The 16,729-nt window shown below is 44.7% G+C and overlaps 1 protein-coding gene across 2 annotated transcripts; it reads left to right on the plus strand.

Annotated features, from left to right (window-relative positions):
* Nucleotides 1-1,238: 1,238 nt before the first annotated feature.
* On the plus strand, nt 1,239-16,729 carry LAMP5 (lysosomal associated membrane protein family member 5). Of its 2 annotated transcripts, XM_047854038.1 has the most exons (6): nt 1,239-1,302; nt 1,836-2,008; nt 2,387-2,518; nt 2,646-2,751; nt 4,130-4,318; nt 16,420-16,729. In XM_047854038.1, the coding sequence occupies exons 1-6, from the start codon at nt 1,239-1,241 to the stop codon at nt 16,596-16,598; spliced, it is 843 nt and encodes a 280-aa protein (XP_047709994.1). In that variant the 3' UTR covers nt 16,599-16,729. The 2 variants fall into 2 exon arrangements, with proteins under 2 accessions (XP_047709994.1, XP_047709995.1); XM_047854039.1 differs by lacking the exon at nt 2,387-2,518.

Genomic DNA, 16,729 nt, shown 5'->3' on the forward strand with positions numbered 1-16,729 from the left:
CCACCATAAGGCAAATGTTCCCTTGTCTTCCTTCTAAGGTGGTAAGTAGGATAAAATTTGAGAGTGCATGTGAAAATACTTTGCAATTTCCCCCTTAATATGATATTGTTTATTTTATGACATTATATTACTGATTATTCACATAATTAAATATCCTGTAAGACATGAAATATTTGGACATCAATACAATTGATGAGGACAGCATGTTCATTGCTGAAAAAGCTGTATTCTGATTTATGAAGCAAGACATTTTTTAAAAAGCAAGCTACCAAAAATGTAAATATAGGAATTATTCCAGTAGTATTTTTTTGTCCCACTGGATGCCATAGAGCAATATGTGTGTAATGTCTATGTTTACAAAAGTAGGTGACATTACTGTCCTAAGAGACCCTAGACAACCCTCACAAACTTCGGGTTCACTTACATTCTTCTTGGCAGAAAAGTCGCAATATAATGAGTGAGGGTAGATGACCCCAGAGTTTAGAGCCCTCACGCAGTCAGAGAGCAGAACTCACAGAAAATAAGCCAGAATACTGCACTGACTGACGGCCTCATTTAGGGAGGCATCAATTTAACTTTAAATCCATTAGCTCATTGAGAGCAGAGGAGAGAAGGGGATGTCTCCAAATGCAGGAAACTGTTGCCATAGCATTTCCCTTCTCTATTTCTGCCTACTCCTCCTCCCCCAAAGCAGCAACAATTTGTGTTCTACCGTTTTCTTTCAGGAACCAGAGGCATTTTCAGCAACCAGGACTCCAAGGATGTGATGTCTACACCACCTAATAACTGTACCTAGTAGGGATATCGAATAGGTCTGAGAGTGCTGTTAAGTTTCTCAGGACACAATCATCTCTGCGGATGCAATTGCAGAACAGGAAACAGACTCAGGGAGAATTTTAGCCCCCCCCAAATCTCATTGGCTAGCTGCACTAGCCAAGCCACAACAATCACTCCTGCAACACAACCGATCCCTTTCAGTACTCGCAGCCGTGGACAGCTCCCTCACCTCTCGGTCGGTTCCTCCGCAGTGAGCCGACTCGCGTTCAGCCTGCACGGGTCGGTGCGGCACCCGCCACCAAGTCTTCGGCAGCGCGCAGAGAACACGCGCTTCCCCCCGCCTCCCTCTCGGTGCCCCCGCCCCTCGCTCACCCCGGCTCACTCCAGCGGCGACTTTGAGGGATTCCCTCTCAGGCGGCCTCTGCAGCAGCACATCTGGCCTCATTCGCTGCACAGCGAGCATGGATCTCCGAGGAAGAGCCTTTTCCAGCGTCTATAGACTTCGAGTTCTCCTGATGCTGTTCCGTGAGTAGCTTTGGGGCCACAGCGAGGGCAGGGTCCACTATTTGCAGAGAATAGAACGAGCAGAGCAAAACCAGTAGCTTAAGGTCAAAATGTGGCCCTTACGTTTTATTTTCTTTCTTCTTTGCGGGCGGGGTGGAGGGCCTTCCCGCCAGAGGCAGGGAATTCCCCAGAGGGCCACACACCTGTACCGCACATCCCAGACAGAATGCTATACGAGCCTGCTTCGTGGGGTCTGAGCATTGGCAAGAAAGATTTGGTTTTAAAAGCCTAAGATGAAGGAAAAGACCAGTCGGCTTACAAAATAGTAAGGATTTAAATTTTAAAATTTTATTTTTATCATAAATTAACAGCAACGGAGTTGAAATTGTCGGCGCTAGGTTAGGGAAATGGCTTGCAGAGCGCACAGCAGCCGGCAAGGAACTTTATCACCCCAAAGCCTGCAGACCACGATCTCTCCACCCCTGTGCCTGCGACGCGTGGGCTCACTGAGCCCGGAACCGAGAGGATTTTTTTTTTGGTTTGTTTTTCCGCAGATACAACGGCTGGAATCATGGCAGAACAAGAAGTGGAAAATCTCTCAGGCCTTTCCACTAACCCTGAAAAAGATATATTTGTGGTGCGGGAAAATGGGACGACGTGTCTCATGGCCGAGTTCGCAGCCAAATTTATTGTCCCTTATGATGTGTGGGCCAGCAATTATGTAGATGTAAGGAACCTTTTCCCTCCGGGCTTACTCCTAGGGCTCCAGGGGCGAAGGGCATCCCCCTTCAAGGCCCCAGGAAGACCTGGGTCGCCCGCCTTCCTCCTCTGTGCCCCTGGAGGCTTCTCCCGAATGCTGCATGGGGGTTCCGGCTTGTAACGCCTTCTGCTCGCCCTGCCTGCTTTGAAAGTAATCCCCCTTTCTCTGCTTCCCTAACGGCCGGGTCTGCACGCAGAGCCAGCATCTAACCGCATGTTCCGGGACCTGCGAGCGCGCGCGCAAAGGAGCGCTCAGGCGTGCCACCCCGAGTTTGAATGCACTGCCCTTTACAGCCCCGGCGGAGGCCGGGTGCGCTGAGGGGGTGCGGGGCGTATGTGTTCCCAGCTGATCACCGAACAGGCCGACATCTCCCTGACCCGAGGAGCTGAGGTGAAGGGCCGCTGTGGCCACAACGAGTCGGAGCTGCAGGTGTTCTGGGTGGATCGCGCGTATGCGCTCAAAATGCTGTTTGTAAAGGTAACCCCGAGGGGGACGCGCAGAGGAGGCTCTGCCCACCTCTGGGTGGATGTGGGCGGGGGCCGCCCCCAGGATTTCCTCACCTAAAAGCCGCGGGGACGAGTGACGCGCGCCTCCCTCTTGGCAGGAAAGTCATAATGCATCCAAAGGACCCGAGGCGACGTGGAGGTTGAGCAAGGTCCAGTTTGTCTATGACTCCTTAGAGAAGACCCATTTTAAAGACGCAGTCAGTGGTGAGTAGAGGCCCCAAAGCTGGGGAGGAAGCCTGGGAAAGCCTGGGCACTGCAGAGAGCCCAGGCATGAAGACCAAATTCCTCAGGAAATTTATGGAAACAGATCCTGACTTTGCGCTCCCAGGCCACGTCCGCCCTGGGCTTTCTCTCCAAGCTAGAGGAAGCGGGAGCACCTGCGTGTCCTCTGGACTTTAGGCCTTGTAGATGAGCAAGGAACCACGGGCCTAAGGATCAGCCGGTAGGTCACCGTAGCCTGATCCTCGATGAGACATCTCTTGAGGGCCTGTCTTCCCCCTGGCTGCTTCAGGAGGATCTCTTATGATTTGTCCTTTAAAGGAGCACGGAGAAGCTAAATTTTTCCCCCCTGCACCCTGGTTTTTCTTCTTATGCGCAGAAACTTGAAAGGGGCAGTGTGACTCCTTTTCTCAGTTAGCCTGCAGTATCTTTTTGTTCATGGCCCTATGGCTCACACTCGGTCTTCAGTCATTGACTGCAGTCACCCCAGAGCAGATTCTGAACCGTGTCCTAATTTATTAGCTTTTCCTGCCCATCACCCCAACTCTCCCAGAGCCTCCAAAAATATTGTGGCAAGAGCAACAGCCATTCCCCAAATAAGAATGTTCACATGTGCAAGAGCCATCAAAGACCACATTCAAATTAATTAATTAACCAACCTATTTATTTAGTAAACTGTGTAATCTCCTAATGAGGCCTTCCATCACCTGGGCACTGGTGTTGGGAAAAGATTTTTATTGAGCACATGAAAGAATGTACGGATCATGTCTCCCTTTCCACCCCTCTTTATCATTGCAGTAAAAAGAGCATTTTCTTCTCTTCATCAAAATCCATATTCAAACACTTCTCCCAGTTAAATTAGATACCTTCCTCTCCAAAAAAGGGAAAGAGGGGGAAAAACAACAAACATGTACCTGAAAAGGAGAAAAAGGGGCAGCTCTGCAAAGAGTATATATGTATGTTAAGTCTGCCCAGGGCACCAGCAACCAGCCCGGCTTTGCTGAAGATCTTCAATTCTGTGTGGGCCAGTGTGAAATGTGGAAAACCACGTCACTGTTCTGTTTCTTTGAAATCTCCATTTTCAGGTTGCATATAGTAAACAGAGTTGGGTTTTTAGGTATCACTCTCCTTTTCCAGAAAAGAAATTTCAAATCAATGTTTAAGGAACCCCTGCTCCTGAAAGAAGGGGAGTGCCTGTCCTTTGTCACCACTTGATGCCCTCTGCAGAGCTCCAGCCCCAGCCCATCAACACAGAGGATCAGAGAGGTTTCTGGAGCTGAGAGAGAGAGAGGCACAGGAGGTTAGGAGGTTAGGATTCTTCCAGAAGTAGGGGCCTAACCATTGCTTTGGGCCTTCCCTGCAGCCGGGAAGCACACGGCCAACTCACATCACCTCTCTGCCTTGGTCACCCCAGCTGGGAAGTCCTACCAGTGTCAAGCTCAGCAGACCATTTCACTAGCCTCCAGCGATCCACAGAAGACAGTTACCATGATTCTGTCTGCGGTACACATCCAGCCTTTTGACATCATCTCTGATTTTGTCTTCAGTGAAGGTAGGTTGGTGGGGATCAGTGTGGGAGGAGGAGACAGGATGGAGGGAAGGGAAGGCTGACTTCAGGGTGGATGGGGAAAGGGACCTGCCAGGGTTTCAGGCTGTTACTACTTGTATTTTCTTCAGGCTGACATGACACTTCCTCTCACTATAATATTTTAGACTGTGAACTGATCAACCTTCCTCAATGGTTCTTTCTTCTCCCTTCCTCCTTCACTTCATTCTTTCCTCTCCCACTTTCCCTTCTTTGGTCCTTCCCTTCTTTTTATTTCTTTCCTCACTTCCTTTTTGTTTGCCAAGAGAGGAACCTTGATAGGGAAAGAGGTAACAAAGACCGTTTGGAAAAATATATATATAATTTTGATGCAAATTTCCCAATGAAAAATCAGCGAAAAATCTCAAACAACATTACATAGAGAGCCATGGATTACAGAAGGGCCTCTGCTTCCATGGGCCTTCACTTCTCCATGTTATTTCAGGTAGTTTCAGCTGTAGTTTGTACCACTGTGAGTCTAAGTTTTTGTGTGGCTAGAATGCAATAGGCGTGTGTGTGTGTGTGTGTGTGTGTGTGTGTGTGTGTGTGTGTATGCTACAGAGAGACTCATGGAGATCTGCCTCCCCCTAGCACTCACCTTTGTTAGGAGGGCTACCCTTGAGGCTTCAGAAAAGCAGGGGCCCCTGATCTTTTCCTCCTGGGGTGTGGAGAAAGGCTTCTTCTCAGTCTGTGCTAGTCTCTGAAAGGGGGTCAGGCAGGATATAGCTGAGGCAGATTCAGGACATCCACATTCTCTTGGTTCTCTGCATCCCAGCAGAAGTTGGGCACAAGGGGAGTCCACATTTCTGCAATTATCTGAGTCTAGCAACAATTTTTACCAGGCAAACGTAGGGTGAATCAATTTTTCAATTCCTCTGGAGAAGGTTGTTAAAGATGGTTTGATATTCTGTTTATTCCTTGTGGCTAAGAAATGGGGAGAGATTCTCATTGCTTTATGGATGCCTTCTTTTGGAGTGGGGATCCCCAGATGAATACAACTATTAGAACATACAGGATATCAGGGAATCCCCATCTGTGTCATACACAAATCATTTGATCATTTCCCAGGGAATCCAGCTTTCATAAAATTCCCCTCCCAATTCAAACTATACTGAGTAGAATATATGCTCCCCTCCCCCAATACCATGATCATTTAAAGACCATTTGAACATTCTTAAGTTAAACTGTCTTTGACAGAAGACCCTACTTCTTTTTTCATCTTTGCATTTTTAGTGCCTAACACAGTGCTTGGTACACCGTAGATGTCCAGTTAACTTTGGCTGAATTGATATCCTGAAGCTGTGGACACAATTAACAGAGACTTCCAAATGCTTGAATACCAGATGAATCAGGATTTAATATGTTTAGTAAGTCAGTGCAGTACTTACCTCCACACACTTGGGGAAGGATGGGCTAACTGCATTTTCATGGATCTTCACAAAATTGAAATTAAACTCACAAGCGTCAAGACCTTAGTGTTTTAAAAATATCTGTTTGATTACATAAGTGTTTATAAAATATAACAGTCAGTGTCTTTCTTCAACTGAAAATATTAACTATAATTAAATGTGATTGGACTTATGATTACTGATGACCAGGAATTCATTATGAACATCCTGGACTGTGTAGAATCAGCCCCCAGGGTTCCTACCACAGATACGTTTGAGTTTATGCGGGTACTCTAATTACTCTTTGTTTTTTACTGGTCAGCTGTTCTTAGGCACTTCTTTACTGGTTGGTGCTATCTGTGCTGTGATGGCTGCTTTTACTAGGTCCTTACTTCAACCTCACCCCAGTCGTTCTGGGTTATTTCTACACTGTTGCTGATAGTCATTGATGAGCTGAGAAATCAAATCTCATCAGTGTTTGGAATGGTATACAAAATAAGAGTAAATGAGCACTGAATCAGGACCAGAGCTGGTTTCCTGAAAATCAGTGAAATTCATAGCATGGACGTCTTGGCCTTCTTTGTTTGAAAACCAGGTTTTATTCACTTACAGGTCCTAGAGGGGCACGGTTGCTGGATAGACTTAGAGAGTTTGTAGGCATGTAGAACTTTCTAAATGCAGATATATTATTAAGCACAAGCAAACTGCACTTGTCTCAGGCTTTTCTGGGTAATAATTAGGATGTCCCCTCCTATATGGTGCCCTGGAGCTCAAAGCTCCTGCTCCTGGGAGGAGGCAAGCCTCATTCAGAATCACTCACTGGATCCGTTTGCCTTTGTGTGGCAGGGGTTCCTTTGTTCCTGGCTCCTCCCATTTGTGCCTCTCAGCACCTGCCCCCCACTGTGTTTTGCAAGGGATCATTTGATTTGATTTGGTAGAATCCAAAAGATTCCTTTTAAGTGCCTTTTGGGGACCTGGGGCTTGTCCCCGCCCCTGCTTTCCCAGAAAAGAAGCTCAGGAGGCTCTGGATGAGTAGCCTGCACCCGCGTAGGGAAGCGGGGGAGTGGGGGAGGGGGCCATATCTGGTCTTATAACTGCACGCCTACTGCAGGGTATATATGTGGGTTTGGCACGTGTGTGTAGGACCTATAGCCACAGGGTTTCCAATGAAGAAACTATTCCCTGTGTAAGGGGGCCATACTGGCTGTCTGAAGTTTCACATCTGCCTGTTTAATAGACTCTAAAGCAAGAAAGGGTCAGTGAAATGGATTACTGGATACTCACAGCATTGAGAGCAGCTCAAATGGGGGTTGACGTCTTTATCACTTAAATCCCTTTAGTGCATTGAGCTCGGCTACTACGCTTATCCTCAACAGAAGTCTCTTAGCCCAGCACGTCTCCAACTGCAGTGTGCACAGGAATCTGTAGCTGCATTGTGCACGACTGTGGTAATCTTGTTAACATGCAGAGTCTGGTTCAGTAGGTCTGGGGGCGGGGCCCAAGATGCTCCATTTCTAGCAAGCTCCCTGGTGATGCTGCTGGTCTGTGGAATACTCTGTGTGTGGGGGGGTGGTTGAGGAATCGTGAGCTGATCAAGGAAAAGATATGACCTTGAAAGGCAATAATACACAAGTTTTATTGGGTGGTGCTTGGACAGGGTTGCATGAGAGCGGAAGCTGCTCAGAGCATGAGACTATCCAGAGAGAGGCATATGGGGACCACCAGCCAGAAGGGAGGAGGGCAGAGGACCTCGTGGCAGGGAGAGGGGTATTGGGGAGGGGGCTTACATGTCTAGGCAATATGGCTCAGCAGCACGGTAAGGAGTCTCTGGGTCAGAGAGCTCTGAGGGGCAGCAGAGGCCAAGGCCTATCTTATCAATGGGTAACAGCTGTTGGGTGAGGTTTGGTATGCAAAGCAGGCAGGCTGTAAATAGTTAAAAATGTGCTTCTTTGGGTTGGTTTTTAAATAATTAGATGTGTAAAAATTTGAGTTTGGCATGATAGGCTTTAGAGCTAATGGTCTCAGCCTGCAGTGAAGAAATAAACCACCTAGGGGCCGATACACGGAGGCTACTTTGGCTCATTTCTATAACCAATACACTTGTATGGTAACGACCACCCTGCAGTTCAAAGCACCTCATGTCTCTCAGTTGGGGTTGATTAACATGTCCTTCCACAATTAAGTCCTTAAAGTGTGTCCCTTTGTGGGCCTCCTGGAGATTCCTGGCTGTGATGGATGAGGATTGCATCACTGATAAGCAACAGATCAGCCTGAGAATTTTAACAGCTTGAATTAAAGGCAAATTTTATGCATAATTTCAAAAGAAACATAACAGAATGCAAAGGGTATCTCTGTTCCCCTTTGTTTTAAAATTTTTAAAGTTTATTTATTTTGAGAGAAAAAGAGAGAGAGAAGGAGAAGGAGCAGGGGAGGGGAAGAGAGGGAAGGAGACAGAGTCTCTGCACTGCACTGTCAGCTCAGAGCCTGATGCAGGGCTTGAACCCACAAACCTTAGGGTCATGACCTGAGCTGAAATCAAGAGTCAGACACTCAACTGACTGAGCCACTCAGGCACCCAGTCTCTGTTTCCCTTTGTTAAAGATTCAGGTTTAAAAGCATAAGAGACTCTTAAAAACTGAGAACAAACTGAGGGTTGATGGGGGGTGGGAGGGAGGGGAGGGTGGGTGATGGGTATTGAGGAGGGCACCTTTTGGGATGAGCATTGGGTGTTGTATGGAAACCAATTTGACAATAAATTTCATATATTGAAAAAAAATTCGGGTTTAAAAGGCATTTAAAAGTGACCACATATAGGCTGGTCCCTTTTTAATTCTCAAGGGGGAAAAACAAGCAAACAAACAAACCTGTAAAGAAGGTGCTGAGATCCCAGATGACTGCAGAGAAACTGAGGCTCAGAGAAGTGAAGTTATTGGTGAAGCCTGCCCTTATAGTGGCTGCCAGGGCTGGGGCAAGAGCCTGTCTTTGGGTGTCAGATCCTGAGCGCTTACTCAGAGCCTCAGCTGCTCCTAATAAACATGTGAGCACAGGAGGCACTTTTACACAGGTTGTTGAGTACCCTGAATTCATGAGCCTTTTATTAGTGTTCCTAACAGCATGATTGGAAGATGCCACCTCATCTTTGTTTTAACCACATCTGTGTTATAGTGGAAATGATCGTGCCTTACCATTCTCTGTACACCAGCCCTCGGTAGGGCACCCTGTGGCTGGCTGCCATGTGCACGAAGGCTTAGCTGATGCTGATCCACAGCATTGTGTAGACCTGTGACTTACATAGCACCTCCCAGCATGCATAGTTGCTCCTCAGGGTCTCCTGGGTATGCTTCTAGGGGGAGATAATCCTGTTATGAACACTGCTGAGAACTGTGTCAAGGGCAGGGATGTGGAGCCCCAGTGTAGGGCTATGTAACTAGCCAGTTGTAGAATTCAGTGTTCCTGGTACTTTCCTGGAACATAGTGTTTTAGGCTGGGTTCCCCAAGGAGCAGATCCTAGGCAAGCATGTAAGTGCAAGTAGTTTAGGAAGTGGTTCTAGAAAGCACTGGGAAGGGCTTGGGGAAGTGAGATAGTAAGGCAACCAGTACCCGTGCATTAGTGAGCAGGTTTCCACTGTGGGCACCTGGGGCTGACACTGCTGGAACCCCCCGAGAGTGTAGAACCCATGTCAGAGTTATCCAGCCTGAGAGGTGGGAACAATGCATTTACCCATCAACTTTTATCCACCACTGATGGCTGCTGGGGTGGGGGAAGAGCATTGACTCTCTGGGACTTCTAAGCTGCCTTGTAGGCAAAACCCACTGCAATGTGTGAGAAAGTGACTGCCAAGGACACTGTCTGGATGGGTCTGTTACACGTAGGTTCTGGGGTGTATGAAATTTCCTGCCCTGGCAGAGCTTATAGGATTGTCAGAAGGATTTATACAACTCTTTCTTGTGCATGCCATGTGCCTGGTGCACAGTGGCATCAATCAACAACTGCTTTTATTATCTTATTTTAATTGCTACTGCTTACATCTTGGTAATAGTATCTGCTTGTCTCCAGCCAAAGGTCTCCAAGGCCCATTTATGCTCTTTATCAAAATACAAAACACATTTTGCTGCGGTTACAGGAGTCCAGAACCAGCCCAGAGAAAATGGGAAGAGGGGCAAACTCCTCCCTCCAGCTGTCCTATCAGAGAGTGGAAGAAGCCCAATCAGCCCCCTTCCTTGAACAGGAATAGTCTGGGGTGTTAGCAGACCTTGAGAAAGCAGGTAGCTTGCCTTTTTGCCTACTGCCCATCTCAGTGTTTTCATTTGGGGAACAATGAAGAGTTCTTGTGGTTGGTTCGCCTCAGGGAGTAAATACACCATTGGGATGGACATAAAACCATCAAACACACAAAAAATGGTGGTCATCAAACAAACAAGTGACCAAAAAAACCCAAAAAACAAAACCATGGACTAAAAATTAGAACTGAAGATGGATCAGAATTTCAGCAGCATTGGATTTATGGTTGAGGTACCTTATTCAGCAATTGGCAGCTGGCAATAGATTAACCCTCTGTTGTCCGATTTGTCTTTAGCTGGTTCTTTCCAATGGCTAGACTGGTTGTTGTCTTTCCCAGCCATATGCCATCGTCTTCAGGATCTGTTTTGTGCACTTGAGAACCCTGAGCCCAGCCAGGGCAGAGGCACGAGGGACCCCACGCCCTGTGGAGGTGAACAGGGAATTATGGGCCTCTGAGCATCCAAAGCCAGATTTAGTGTGGTCTAAGCCAAAAGATGTTCTTCTCCTAGTCAGAGCCTAGAGCCTTCCTGTTTCATAATTTGTGGGTTACATAATCAATTTATGGCAAAGGATCTTAACCTTGGGGTCCATAAGGGTTGTGGATAGAATTCTGGGAATGTGTGAATTTCAGTGGGAAAAATTTACATCTTTCTTTTTGCAAATTTCTAATTTTTGACATTCCCTTCAGTCATAAATGAAGATAACAACTCACAGTAGTAATAGTGGTGATAATTAATGAATAATTTGTGGTGACTTTCTCACCAATAGAAATCACAGATATTGTCATCCCTCATTTGCTTATGTAGATCTTGCAAAGTAACAATGATGCTTCTTGTTACTTTGCAAGCCCAGCCAGTATGTGTACTAATAAAGGGGTACATGTATTGCTTTCTCCCAACTTATTTAAACATATTTTGATAGCTGAATTTCAGTGTAATATCTTTCCTTCATAATTGTGTGTGTTTTATCTTTATGCATTTGTCAGCATGATTCTGAGAAGGGTTTTCAACTGGTTTGCACCGGTTTCATCATTACTGGTGCAAAAAAAGATGGCATCTCCTGCCTTAGTAGGTCATGGCCAGCACTGTTTTAAGTTAAAGAGAATAGACTGGAGTGGAAATTATTAGATGCATAGGGTCAGGATAAGTATTGTTTTGTGAAAACTTGGTTTTGGTTATGTTTGTCTACCTATGTTCTGAGTTGCAATGTAAAACACTATTTCCCCTCGGGGTCAGAGGCAGAGTTTGAAACCACTGGCTTGAGCCTGAATGCGGAATGTGCGACTCTCTTGTGTGAGCTCCCAGTCTCTCATTTAAAACCCTTGGGGATAGATGGGTTTCAGAGTTCAGGATTTTTGAGACTTTAGGAAGATAATTTAGTGCATAGTCCATATATTATGGAAAACCCCAGAAGAGTCCAGGCAGCCCCCTGTAATAAAATATATTAATATATCTGTTTCTTGCAGTGAAACACGTGAACCTTCATGCTAAGTAGGATGCATGAAATCACGGGCATCCTACATTAGTTCAGGTGTTGCTGCCAAATGCACGATACAAAGTGCTCTGGATTTCCAGAGCTCTGTGGATTTTGAAAGGGTGGGTAAGGGATGGCAGACTTGGGAATGTCCCCTTAATTGACCACTTAGTGGATGTGGATAGATGAGGATGGGGATTCAGTATTTTTCATGATAATTTTTGACATCCCCTTATTTCCCCATGATTATTTTTGACATGTCTGTAGTTTAATGCTCCCTTTATATACCCCTTTCTGTGGTGAGTTTAGTTCAGGTTTTTTCCTAAGGCACAAAAAATAATTTTTAAGAAGTAACCCACAATTATAATGCTAAGTGAAATAAGTCAGAGAAAGATAAATATCATGTGATTTCTCTCATATGTGGAATTTAAGAAATAAAACAAATGAGCAAAGAAAAAAGGAGACAAACCAAAAACAGACTCGTAACTATAGAGAACAAACTGGTGGTTACCAGAGGGGAGGTGGGTAGGGGATGGGTGAAATAGGTGACGGGGATTAAGAGTACACTTGTCATGAGGAGCACTGAGTGATGTATAGAATTTTTGAATCGCTATATTGTACACCTGAAACTAATATAACACTGTATGTTAACTATACTGGAATTAAAATTAAAAAAAAAAAAAACCACGAAACTAAACCACAATGGTATTTTAACCATAACTTTTTTGGTCAGAATATATTGTGCTTTTCCCTTCTGCCTTCCTTGAAGAATGGGATATGAGATGTTATTCTCCCATAACTATACTAAAGTTATTATCTATTTAAAGATAATACTCTGGGGAGCACCTGGGGGGCTCAGTCGGTTAAGTGTCATGGCACAGGCCATGGTCTCGCAGCTCATGGGTTCGAGGCCCACATTGGGCTCTGTGCTGACAGCTCAAAGCCTGGAGCCTGCTTCGGATTCTGTGTCTCTCCCTCTCTCTCTGCCCCTCCCTTGCTGGAGCTCTGTCTCTCTCGCAAAAATAAACAAGCACTTTTAAAACATTTTTTAAAAAGTTAAAAAAAAGATAATACTTTGGGCAGTATGATTCTGATACCAATTCAGATGTGTGGGTGTTTTTCCCAACCACTGAGCAATTCTCTGACAGCAGCTGGGTGTTCTGCAATTCAACTCACTGCTGACACTACCTGAAAATACCATCAAATCCCATGGGTTAAGGGCTCTCTCCTACAAGACTGCTCCCCATCTCCATTTCAGATATCAACTGCAAGTCCAGACTGTTACCTAGGCTTCCGATCAACTTACAATCAGAGGTTTCCATGATCTTCTCCTTGAATTCTAGAGAGGCTCACAGAACTCAGAGATATAATTTACTCACTAAGTTACCAGTTTATTATAAAAGGATATAACTCAGGAACAGCTATATGTAGGAGATGCATAGGGTAAGACACAGGGAAAGATGGTGGAGGTTCCAGGCTCTTTCCAAGCCCACCACTTGTCCCAAATCTCCATGTGTTCACTGACCAGAAGCTCTCTGAATCCCATCCTTTGGTGTTTTTATTGAGGCTTCATTACATAGGCACAGTTGGTTAAATAATTGGCCATTGGTGATTGAACTCAAGCTCTAGCCACTTTCCCCTCCCTGGAAATCAAGGGGGTGGGGGCTGAAAGTTCCAACTTTCTGGTCACAAGTTTCGTTCTCCTGGCAACTAGCCCCTATCCTTAGGTGACCTAGGGGCTTTCCCAAAGTTACCTCATTAGCTACAGTCAGGTGTGCTTGAAAGGGGCATGTTATGAATATCAATGTGTAAGTTTGCGACTAGTACATAGAAAATGAGCAAAGCCGACAATCTACGGTGACATTTCACAGGCAACAGCCTGTTGGGGAAAACAAATAGTTTTTGTTGTTAATAAAATCCCTACCCCAAGAAACCCCATTTCTACTCATTTTTCTCTTCAAAGGGGCAGTGTGGTATCATGGGGGAAAAAGCGACCATCTGGGTATGGAGCTCTGGGCCCATAGCTGTTCCTGGTGCTGCTGTAACAACCTTAAGACTTTTCCTGGGGGAAATGGGTATGTTGGGCTGCAGGCCGACACTCAAAGTGTGGAACTCATTAGAATTTAATCAAATAGTCAAAAATAAAAGTCCCCTACTGATTCTTTTTAGTCCTTCTGATTGTAATAAAGAGAAATGCTCAATTTAGTGCTAATAATAGGTCCTTAGCCCTTCCTTAACATTTGCCAAAATGTCTTTTTAAAAAATCTTCCCTGTAAAAAAATCTCTTCTTTTTTCAATCAGGAAATGTATGTATGTATGTGTATGTTTACTTATTTATTTTAAACACTTTTGTTCAGGTTGTAATTGAAATACAATAAACTTCACACATTTAAGTGTATGATATGAGAAATTCTGACTTAGGAATACACCTATGAAGTCATCACTACAATCCAGAAAAAATAACATATCCATTCCCCCCTGAAAGTACCCTCATACCCCCCTGAAAGTACCAGTGAGGGTAATAAGTATGACCCTCACTGAATTTTCAGAAATTGAACGTACCTCTGTGACCAGTACACACAGCCCCAGAGCCCGGAAGCCCTCTTCCTGCCCCCTCTTCTGATTCTGTAGCCTCTAAATGCCAGTAGGTTAGGTCTGCTACTGACCTGACCCTAACTCTACCCCTAGCTCATGTCTGCTAACTGCCCCCCTGATTGTGCTGTTGAGTTAGGCTGTTGGAATTCAAGCTGGGGCTTCATTTCCCCTGAGAAAATTAGCTTCATTCTACCTTCTAGGTAATGGGTATAAACAGTATTTCTCTCATAAGGTTGTCATGGGGATTAAATGAGAAAATCTTTGTGCATAGAACTGAAAGTTAATTTAGGAACCATGTGTATTAAGTATACAGCCTTTATTTTATTTTTATTTTGAGAGAGAGAGAGAGAGAGACAGAGAGTGTGCACAAGTGGGGAGAGAGGCAGAGGGAATGGGAGAGAGAATCTTAAGCAGGCTCCACTTGAACTCAGAGCCTGACTTGGGGCTCGATCTCATGACAGTGAGATCGTTACCTGAGCCAAAATCAAGAGTTGTATGCTCAACCCAGGTGCCCCAAGTATACAGCTTTTCAAAAGCTGTATGTTTGTCCATAATCTTCCAGACTCTAATTACTAGCATAAGCTCAGGCCTTATTCTCCTTTCTGCTGGCCTCAGGAGAGGTGAGACAAAGGACTGTGTCAACATGGAGGAGCCTGGCACACAGTTGGTGCTCAGTGAATGTTTACTGGGTCACCCTGACTTAAAAACTTAGTCTTTATGAACAGATATCTAAAGCCTGTTTTCTCCGGTTGTGGCTCATGAGCTTGGTGAAGAGGCCATCAGTTACCCACAAGGAGCAAAGGAGCCTGAGCAAACATGTCCTGGTTTCTAGGAATGTAGTTCTGCTCAGATCTACAAACTATGTGACCAACACGTTGCCCCAAATTGTTTTTCTGGTTCTAGTTAAAAATTGAGGCAAAGGGCTATTAAACTGTCTTGGGGGTAAGAGAGTAAAATGGAGTCAACACCAACGTGCTGGTAACATTTTCTTTCTTGATCTAGGTGCTGGTTACATGGGATGTTCATTTGTGAAAACTCATGAAGTTCTGCACTCTCTTTTTTAAAATTGTAGTATAATTTACACATATCAAAGTGCAAAAATCTAAAAAATTTAGCTTGACACATTTTTTTAATGTTTATTTATTTTTGAGAGAGAGAGAGACAGGGAGAGAATGAGTGGGGGAGGGGAAGAGAGAGAGGGAGACACAGACTCTGAAGCAAGCTCCAGGCTCTGAGCTGTCAACACAGAGCCCAACGTGGGGCTCAAACTCATGGACCATGAGATCATGACCTGAGCCGAAGTTGGATGCTTAACCAATTGAGCCACCCAGGCACCCCATAGCTTGATGCATGTTTACCTGTACTTGCAACCATGTAACCCTTACCTAGATTAAAATACAGGATATTTCCATCACACTTGGATGTTCCCTGTCCTGCTCCCCATATATAAGCACTTTTCTGATTTCAATCACCATAGACTTAGTTTTACCTGCTCTTGAACTTCATGTAAATGGAATCATATATATGTACTCTTCATGTCTTAGAGTTTTCACTGAACATAGTATTTTTGAGATTCATCCACTTTGTTATGTGTTCATTCCTTTTTATTCATCCCTTTTTATTATTAATATTCCATTGTTTGTTTTTCCATTCCACTTTGATGGACATTTGGATTGTTTCCAGTTTTAAGCTATTGTGAATAAAGTTTCTGCGAACATTTATGCTCAAGCCTTTTTGTGTCCATATGTTTTCATTATTCTTAAGTAAACACCTAGGAATGGAATGTTGTGTTAGTAGGTAGGTAGGTGTATACTTCCCTTTATTAGAAACTACTGGACAGTTTTACAAAGTGGTTGTACCATCTTCCACTAACAATATATGAGTTCTAACTGCTCCATATCATTACCAACACTTGATATTTTCAGTCTTTTTGAAAGCTCTATATTGTGTGAAATTCTCTGTGTGTACATATACTTCAATAAAAAGTTAAAAAATTAAACCAACAATAAAAATGATGGTGGCTGTGTTTAATGCTGAAACTGAAAATTGAAATCAATTGTCTGGATGTTTTATTGGCACCTGCCAGGAATCCAATGACCGACTGTTGCCCTGTTTAACTGATACACTTTATTTTTACCTTGTGCAGAAATATTAAGTGGTTCATCCTTATGGTTGGTTGGGGAAATATTATTTCTAAATAAAAGAGTCTCCCCAAATGTTCCTTGAGAAATCTTTTCACCTCCATTTCTCTTTTTATTTTGATAGGAGAGCTTATGATTTAAAATGTTTTGACAGGAGCTGATTTCTTTTCTTCTTCTTTCCCATTTCAGAACATAAGTGTCCGGTGGATGAGCGGGAGCAGTTGGAGGAAACCTTGCCCCTGATTTTGGGGCTCATCCTAGGCCTCGTCATTGTGGTAACACTGGCGATTTACCACATCCACCACAAAATGACTGCCAACCAGGTGCAGATCCCTAGGGACCAATCCCAATATAAGCACATGGGCTAGGGGCCATTAGGCAGGGAGCCCCCAAATCCCCCTATCCCGGCTGGGTCAGGTAGAGAAACAAAAGCACTTTTCCACCTTGTACATGGGATACACCAACATAGCTACAATGCAACAGGCCTGGGTGTCCAAGG

This window comes from Prionailurus viverrinus, chromosome A3 (genome assembly GCF_022837055.1).
Source record: "Prionailurus viverrinus isolate Anna chromosome A3, UM_Priviv_1.0, whole genome shotgun sequence".
NCBI classification, from domain to species: domain Eukaryota; kingdom Metazoa; phylum Chordata; class Mammalia; order Carnivora; family Felidae; genus Prionailurus; species Prionailurus viverrinus.

Coding starts and splice junctions, on each gene's coding strand:
- LAMP5 (XM_047854038.1), top strand. CDS start 1,239: ATGGATCTCCGAGGAAGAGCCTTTTCCAGCGTCTATAGACTTCGAGTT. Junction 1,303..1,835: donor AGTTCTCCTGATGCTGTTCC/GTGAGTAGCTTT, acceptor GTTTTTCCGCAG/ATACAACGGCTGGAATCATG. Junction 2,009..2,386: donor GGGCCAGCAATTATGTAGAT/GTAAGGAACCTT, acceptor ATGTGTTCCCAG/CTGATCACCGAACAGGCCGA.